Source organism: Morone saxatilis, unplaced genomic scaffold, assembly GCF_004916995.1.
Source record: "Morone saxatilis isolate NCDOM2014 unplaced genomic scaffold, NCSU_SB_2.0 Contig24, whole genome shotgun sequence".
NCBI lineage: Eukaryota > Metazoa > Chordata > Actinopteri > Moronidae > Morone > Morone saxatilis.
In genome coordinates, this window is record NW_023339807.1 from 1,734,678 (window position 1) to 1,743,753 (window position 9,076).

Genomic DNA, 9,076 nt, shown 5'->3' on the forward strand with positions numbered 1-9,076 from the left:
CATACCCACATTTTGAGTTGAATTGTAACTAAACACTAGCATCCAATTTTGATACTTTCTTTGTTTAATCTGTCCAGCAATGTTATGAGAAAGCAATGCTCAATTGGTGGAGTACTCTACACTTGCCTGTTGCCTGGATAGCAATGCAGTGGAACTCTACACCTATGGGGGGTGAGGCTCTGCTGCAGAATGGTAGTGGCCCCATGTTGTTTCTGGATGATACTGAATGGATGCCATGGCAGCAGTACCAGACACCAGGCACTTGTCTGTCACATTCCCCAGCAGGTTTGCCCCGATCACCTCATGTGAAACAACAGTCCTATTAAAGCTGCATCAAAAAGTCGTCAAATTGCCCTTAGTTTGCCTTGAGAGACCCAACCATGTAGATATTTCCCCGATTTCAGCAGAGATTAGCTGAGAAGATCAGATATCTGAAAGGAGGTAAGAGTGGAACAGCTGCTCTGTTATACTAAAAAGATCCAGTTGAGGTGATTGGGCATCTAATCAGGATGCCTCCTGGAAGGAGTTATCCTATGTGTGGAGGCCTTGGGATCCTCCTGGACCAGGACGTGGCTGACGAGAAGGACATTTAGCTACCTGCTAAGTGGTGGAAAATGCTTACATGAATGGATATACATGGCAATATATGAATCATTAGGCCCGTCTAGCAACACTTTTTTCTCATTTAGACTCCTTTTGTAAAATGGCCAGGGTTGTGACTGACACAGCAACATGGCAGCTGTGATGACTGAAAGGGAAGTAAGTCAACACATCTTCCAAAATTTTAGCTTTTGGAAGACTTGCTGTGGCTGCAGTAATTTTGATGTGCTGCATACATTCATGGAGCCCAGGAAACAGATACAGATACGCAACAGATGACAATTGAAGTCCCACTTTAAGACTTATTTATGGATAAGAGTCAAACAGATATTTGCAGTCATTGAGGTGCCGTATGTTTGACACAGTGCTAAATCATATAAATGCTCACACAGGTGCAAAACATGAATCAAAATGTGATTTGTGACAACATTATCTCAACTCAAGGTTCATTTGGCAGCTTTCTGACTTGGTCTTTTGGCATCAGAACGTCATCCTTGAGCTTTCTCTGGCTGCCCACTGGCTCCTTGTTGAAAAATGTCACTACTTCTCTGTCAATACTGTTTTGGTCAAGAAGAGTCCCAGTGGGACTTCCTTACATGGTTGTGCTGTCAAGACATCTAACTAAAGAGTCTTTACATAACAGGGATTTAACACCTACAATAAACCATCCAACACTTTCAGATCTCTGCCGGCACACCCTAAAGATAGGATGCCCTCCTGAGATGAAGACTGGAGTAGTGTATGACACTACAGCAGTGAAAACTCAGTAAAACGGCAAGGACCCTGGACCAGAGACTGAATGAACACCATTAACAGATAACGGCTGTTCGTGTACACCACACTCAAACCAGTTGCAGCATGTACTGGGAAAAGTTTGATTCACTGAAGAAGACAGTGAAATCCCAATGTCAAGAATGAACTTCCTTGCCCGAGTCTTGAATCAATCAAATCAAATCAAATTATCAGTTCAATTACACTTTTACTGGCTCCATTTTTATTGATTTTAACCCTAGCCCTAACTCTTGACATCTGCAAGTTCCACCATTCATAGAATAGTTGAGAACAATGATATTTTAGCATGGGTTGTGACAAAATTAACTGAGGACAAAACAGCAGAAGGGAACCAAGTCAGTCACTCAAGTCCCAAGTCAAGTCTGACAAGTCTAGTCCCAATTCCTAAACTTTGAGTTTTGAGTCCCAAACAAGTCAAAATGCGCTCTTCAACAAATGTAATGCCATTTTAACAACAAAAGAAAATTATTTTTGGTATAATTTTTATAACTCGTGCTCAGTAATGTAACATTTGTTCTTCACGGTTCTCTCTTGCAACTTGATTGGATGCTATCGGAGTCAGTCAGTGTTAATATTATTTGTTACAGGAAATTAAGCGCAATGAATTCATTCATGAAACACTTTTTAAATAACATACTTTTTCATATCAAGCATATTTAAGTCAAAAGGCTGAAGCCCAAGTGAAGTCACGAGTAATTGGTGTTAAAGTGCAAGCAGAGTTGCAATTTTTTTTTATTTTGTCAAGTTGATTCTAAAGTCATCAAATCTGTCACTCAAGTCCATGTCACACCTCTGGGAAACAGTCTGATGTGACTTTCAGACTGAATGAAGACTAATAAAATTCAAGCAGCAATCTGACTGTCTACGCTTCAAAGAGTTACTTAATATGATGCAGAAGACACACTACATAGATGCAGTCCATACATAACCACGCTAACCTTGCACACACACATGCCCACACCATTCATGTAAATAGAAAATATTAATATACTGCAACTAGTGTATGTTATTGTTAAAACAGCTTCTCTAAAAGCACTCCAGAAATTGTAAGAACCTGAGGCAGTAATGTGTTATGTTCTATTCAGCTAACAGGAAGTAGTATAAATTGCAAGGTCAATAGTGAAATAGTGAGGTAAATAGGCAGGAAGTAAGCCAATCAAAGGTGCTTGCTAGAGGATTCAGCGGGTTTGGTGATGGGCAGGGCTGGTAGCCATACATTAAGAAGAGGGGTGGGATGGGCAGGTATTTTTTTACCCAATCACTGATGACATGGAAGGGGGCTTCTGAGACTGATGTGTTCCTGATTGGAGAGCCCTGAGTGAGAGAGAGGGGATTCTGTGCAAACGCAAACATGACATTTCAGACAGCAAAAACAAGTACAGTAGAACAGAGAGATCATTGAAGAAAGCAAACATTTTCAGAGAGAGAAAGAAAATAACATTTGAATGCACCAACAATGCCATGGAGACAGAACAGCCTGCGGGGTAAAGGGGAGCAGGGTGTGTGCTCTGTGGGTCAATTATCAAAACTGGTAATCCTACAAATTAGACAGAACTGTTGTTGTGTGCAGCCCTTAAGCTCATTGGTTGTTGGTCAAAAAAGTGGGAGAACGTTTCAGGCTTCCTAACATTTTGAAAGGGTCTAACCCTAACCTTAACCCTTTCATAACCGGTAATTATTTGTCTTCTTCTTTAGTCTGTACACTTCTGCCCTGATCTTTTCCATATGATATCGTGCTGACATTGAGTACATAACCTGACCCAGAGCCTTCCAAATGCCTTTTTTATATTTGTAGTCCCCTAACCCTTTCCTAAACCTTAGCAAGTGGTTTTGTTGGTTTGCCTAAACCTAAACAACTTTTATAATACATATAAAGTTTTTTTTAAGACATTGACAAGAAAAGCGGTTGGATCCATAATTACACATACACAGTGGCCTGCCTTCACCTGTTGCCCAGCTAGCAATAAACCAGAAGACTATAGTATATATCCTTGCAGGTGTTGAGGCCACATGTTGGTAACCCCACATTGTTAATTCGGGGGCTCCCCCTTAATTGAAACCCGCAACTGCCATTCGGTAGAATGTCATAATTTGAAACAAGTCAACGACTACCTGAACCAAACTTTTTTTTGAATATTGATGACGGAGTAAGGTTAGCAGCTTCTCTTGCTTTCAGGGTTTGTTTTAATCTACGCATTCTGGACCTATCTCTGTACTGATTAAACTTATATTGATCTAATTAAAGGTAAAACTCTAAGCATCTAGTGTTTCTTCCAAAACGAGTGTTCCTTTTTTCTTAAAGGATACTAATATCCCCATACCTTAAAGCAGCAAACCAGTTTGTGAAGTTAACCTTATTGCTCAACTCCATAAAAAAATTATTTACAAATCAGCAGCTTAGCAATAATATAATTTTAAAGAAAAACTATAGTTCATCACAACTTGTTTTTTTGTTTATCTGTGTAGCTTTGGCCATTTGTTCTCTTGATAACAATTCACTCAACAAAGTAACTGCTGAGATTGCTAAAAAACAACAAGTTGTGAAATACAATTTTACCAACGGAACTGATGGACAATGCTACACAAACCAAACCAAAGTTGTCTTTTTGTCTTCATTTTCCTTGATTTAAACTTTTTAGTGGGGTCTTGCCTTTAAAAAGCCCTGCTCCCCCCAAGTTGAAACAACCAAACAGGAGAAAAAAGGACACGGATGGATTTACAGAAATTTACATCAATAGCAACACCTGCAAACAAAGAGCAGCTGGAGGGAAGTGCGACACATTTGAAACTTAAAAGAAAGCAATGAGATGAGTCACCATCTTGCTCAGTCTGTGCAGGACCAATAACCAGACAGCCTTCCCCACATTCTTCTGAAACTTCTGCCTCTATCCTTCATTTATAAGTCAGAAGCATTAATCATAGATGAATTAATCATACATGAGAAAACACATTTTCTTTTCATCTCTTATCTTATTTTTGATTAATTAAACCTTTTCCCCTTATCCTCCTAGTGTTAAAAATTAAGTGTCATCTTCAACCAATTGCAAAGTCTCAAATGATGGCTAAGGATAATTTCAGGCAGAGAGCCAATAATGTGATAGTCCCTTCCCCTCTAGCAGAGCCATCAGGCTGGTTATAGGTCACTGTGTATAATGGATGTGTGGTATAAGGCATACCCCGCCCTCTCCTTTAGTTTCATATCAGTAATGCCGTCTTTGGACACCAGTTTGTTAAAAACGAGAATCCCAATAACCATGTTAACCTGCCGAAGAGAAGAGGAACAAGATTAAAACAGAGCAAAGGCAGCATCATTACTTCAGTACATGCAGCTCTATACTCTGATGATGATGATGATGATGATGATGATGATGATGTTCGTCATGACAAGATGATGATGGCAGCATGCTCATAAATGTCATCAGGCATACACTAGCTGTACTTACTGTAATCTCTGTACTGTAAATACTAGACTGTACCATCCTAAATGTTAGTGACAAAATCAGGCACCCAATGAGCGGTAAACAGTTGAAAGGATGGACTGCTAACATATGAATACATTTTAGGATATAGACAGTGTGCTAAAAAAAGATCATACATAAAATATGAGCTGTGTGAAATCAAAGGTGGGGGGAGGGGGGTATTCTTGACTGTAGTAATTCCTACAATTTTACTGCTTTGAGGATTCACGGTCTATAAAAATCTCTCGTATGAGCCGCTCTGATGCTGCTCAGAGTGGGCCGGGCCTCCAGTACGGGTGCCAACTGGAGCAGTAGCTCTTTATTAGGGAAGCAGCTTGCGTAAAAAGGACGCCTAAAACAAGCTGCTGGTGGGAAGGTAGGAGAGAGGCACTGGGAAGTGAATCACTGAAACTGTAGCTAATGGATTTGATTAGTGAAACAAGGACAGAGTGAGACTGCAGCATGTGTTTATGTCTGTGATTTAGCTCAGATTGAAGTAGGCTGAACATCACAAGGGTTGAGGTGACGATTTATATGTGAATTTGTTCTCCCTATTATGATTTTTATGGTTAATGTAAAACTGTCCTTGTTCTAATTGAAACAGCAGCTGTAGAAAGTGGAACCATAACTACACTATATTCTTTCTAATAAAGACGTAAAATTATATATGAATGTAACTGCTGCAGTCCATTATCTTGATCATTATTATACTATGGAAACAGGAAGCTAATATTTATCATGGCTATATGGTAACAAATATAGAATGGTGGTTGTCTCTGTTGTAAACCAAAAAACTGAAGGTGCTTAAATTACTTATTATTTGCTAATTAGAATCCAATTGTCCGTGCTGACATTGTAAAACAGTAATATTACTTACTTACTATAACACAAAGTTAGCTGGTTTTTTGCTAAGACGATACCACAGAACCACAACGTGACATGTTAGAAATGATTAATAATAAAGTTTAAATAATAACTGAGTGCTTGGTAAGAAAGGGGAGGTAAATAAGGAAAAGCAAAAGGCAGGATGGAAAGGAGGAAGCAATCAAGGAAAGGTAAAGACAGGGAGCAAAAAAAAGAAGCAAGAAAAGAAAAGAGGATGTACATAGGGGAAAAGGAAGAGTCAGGAAGGGAAAAATAGGAAAAGCAGAAGGCAGTGAAGAAAATTAAGTAAGAAAGGAAAAGAAGAGATAAACGAGAGAATGGAAGTCAGAGATGGGAGAAGGAAGTAAACAAGGCAAGGAGGAGGCAGGGAAGGAAAAGGGGAGGTAAATAATGAAAGGGAAGGGCAAGAAGGAGGAAGGGAGCACGGAAAGGTGGAAGCGGGGAGGAAAAAAAGGCAAGGACAGAAAAGAGGAGGTAAATAAGGTAAAGAAAGTAAACAGGGAAAAGGAGGAGACATGGGCTATTAACTTTGCTGTGGTCTTATTTGTTCACTGGTAGAAGTGCTATATTATATAACGGTCTGAATCCAGGGAGTATTTTATTTAATCCTATGTTTCTTTATTATATATTTTACTATTATTTATATTGTACTTCCTATAACACAATGACCACTAACATTATTGCTACTATTGTGAACATGATCACTATTATAACTCCATGTGATACATACAAAAAAAATATGATTTTTTTATGTGACTGTATGAAAACTGTTACATGATGGGAGCTATCGCTGCTGGTCTGAATTTGAATTAGTGAAGGGGGTTTAAAGGCAAAACCAACACAGGCTGACTGAAGAGGAAAGAGGAAATACCAAGACGACAGCCGCAGCAGGTCCAACAAATGCATAGAGAAGACCTCCTTCCAGAGACAGCCAGCAGCTATAAGAGAGGAGCAGGGGAAACAGAAGAAATGAAGATGATGGAGGAACGAGGCAAGGAAACATGAGGGGTTGTAAAGAGGAGGGACAGAATGAGGTGAAAGGTAGAGGAGCGTATGCATGAGGATGGTAAAAGATAGATGAGACGGAGAAAGAGAGAGGTTAATTACACTGCAGACATAAACCTCCAACCATGTGTAATATCCCTGTATAAATACTTAAAGAGTGGGAAGTACATACAATGGATCTATAGGAAAGCGCGCTTACTAGCTTTGTGTTCCGTATCCCTTTGCCTTGGTGAATCCCACTGAGATCGCCACTACTAGCGCAGGGAGACCTGGGAGAAAAATAAAAATGCATATTAACACGGGAGAACAATATGAGAAAGGCTGGGCGATGATGGACAGCAGACGGAAGGCCCACCCCAGCCAAGACACAGGAAGCGTTTGCGTATAATGCGATTCCTGAGGCGGCCCGTCACCGCCATGTACGACTGCCAGGCCTCCGTCAGCACCCAGCAGAACGAGGACAGGAAGAAGAAATGAAGGAATGCAGCAATCAGGGTGCATAAGACCTGAAACAAGAGGAAAAGACGAGAAAGCAGGGTGACTCCTCGTGTATCACTGTGATCATACACGCACTGAGACATTGGTCTCGGGATTAGTCCTTACCTTATTCCGTGTCTGTGTCTGTCCGATGAGAATCAGCGCATTGGAGGAGATGATGGAGAGGCAGAAGTTAATGAGGATGACTGAGCGCTCAGAACGAATGTACCTGCAGGAAAATGACAGAGAAGAGATTAATAAAAACTCTGATTGCGGTTTTCACTGAAAACCTTTTGGCTAAACCAAGCACAACAGACCTATTCAAGATCACACAGGGTTCAGTTTTAAGCCTTTCTCCAGTTGCTGTGAAAGATTTCATCATAGTAAACCATGCAATGTGTTTTTGACATAGCTTTTCAGGGGCTCCTCTTTGCAAACACAACCTGGTTGAGCGAAAAAAGAGTTAAACCAACCACAACCACAAACATAGTAGCCTATGTGCTTCAGTTACATAGCAGAAAAGGAAATGAAATGTAATTTCCTTTCACTGATTCAGTCTCTCATATTAGCCAATTTGTGTTTGGGAGGATGGTTTGTTTTGTTTGTTTTGTGCTAACAAAAGATGTATTTGCCCTGCCGACATCATTTTCAGTGGACAGAAGGTGCAGTAGCAGGTGCTAGGTGTTTTAACAATCAAAGCAATGTGCAGATTCATCATTTCTGCAACTCAGCTTAAAGCAACCTACAGCTGCGCCCATGTCATCCACGCCTGTCACCATTTTTGTAGCCATTTTTTTCATCCAGTTCAAATGTAGAGTTATTTGCATAAAACAGTTACCACTCAAGACACAGTGTCAAGGACGTGGAGCATATGTTGTTTGAATTGAAATCAACTGACGCAATAATGAACCTCAAGACATGTGCAGGATATGCGGAAAACAACGGGCTCAGTGTCAATGAGCACAATGTCAGAGCTTTCTGAAGTGCTGAATAAATAGGTTAAAGTGAAGATTCTGAGGGCTACAAGGCTACAGGAGTTAGACGGTTCCACCTCGCATTAATCACAGCCCGATGCTAAATGTTTCATGTTTGTCTCACCTCCAGACAGACACATAGATGATGATGAGTAGCAACAATGTCAGTGAAGAAACTCCGCAGCCAACGATCAGCGTCACAGACGGCAGCTGTGTCTTATCCATGTTCTGAAAAATAAAAGGAAGAGAACACAGAAGGTGAAAAGGTGTTATTTATGGGCAATCAATTATGCTTAAATTCTGTTTGTGGATCATGTTTACCTAAGCTCAAAATTTTAATTAGTTAGACAAGTGTCACAGATAATTCAAAAGTATTATGAATAAAAATATTGCAGTGGAAAAGTCAGAAACAGGGTCAGAGAGAAACCTGTAGATGTGTGGTGTGGACAGACGTTGACAGGAGCTGTCAGCAGATGAATACAAAAAGCAGAAAAATCCCCTGTTGGCTCGATTTGCTGAGAGCTCACCTCCTAACTGGGTCATTCATGGTTCAGATGCAGTGGACTACATTTTCTTTACCATCACTTCAGTGTGGGAAAAGGTTCTCAGACATTGTAGCTCAAGCTTAAAACAAGGCAACAATCAAGCATTTTATCAAACTGCAATGGGCCACAAGAGGGGCAGTGACTTATGGGTGGCGGTATGTGTCAGTATGTGTCTCAGCTTTCCAGTCATTCCCAATTCATGCAATTCCAGTACTGTTTATAGACTCCAGAATACAGAAATATTTAAATACACTAGGAAGAATGTATAAATCATGCAACAAACTGCATGAGATAAGCATAATGGGCGTGCCTGGAAAGGGGAGACTCGTGGTTACCCATA

At 40.3% G+C, this 9,076-nt stretch overlaps 1 protein-coding gene across 1 annotated transcript in view; it reads right to left on the reverse strand.

Annotated features, from left to right (window-relative positions):
* Nucleotides 1-9,076, reverse strand: part of adgrb1a (adhesion G protein-coupled receptor B1a) — a 143,948-nt gene that overhangs the window by 20,056 nt on the left and 114,816 nt on the right. The window contains exons 19-24 of the mRNA XM_035672108.1: nucleotides 8,316-8,419; nucleotides 7,344-7,446; nucleotides 7,096-7,246; nucleotides 6,940-7,009; nucleotides 6,607-6,673; nucleotides 4,569-4,654 (exon numbers count right to left, since the gene is read on the reverse strand). Of these exons, the coding sequence (XP_035528001.1) occupies nucleotides 4,569-4,654; nucleotides 6,607-6,673; nucleotides 6,940-7,009; nucleotides 7,096-7,246; nucleotides 7,344-7,446; nucleotides 8,316-8,419 (581 nt within the window). The remainder of the gene's footprint in view (nucleotides 1-4,568; nucleotides 4,655-6,606; nucleotides 6,674-6,939; nucleotides 7,010-7,095; nucleotides 7,247-7,343; nucleotides 7,447-8,315; nucleotides 8,420-9,076) is intronic.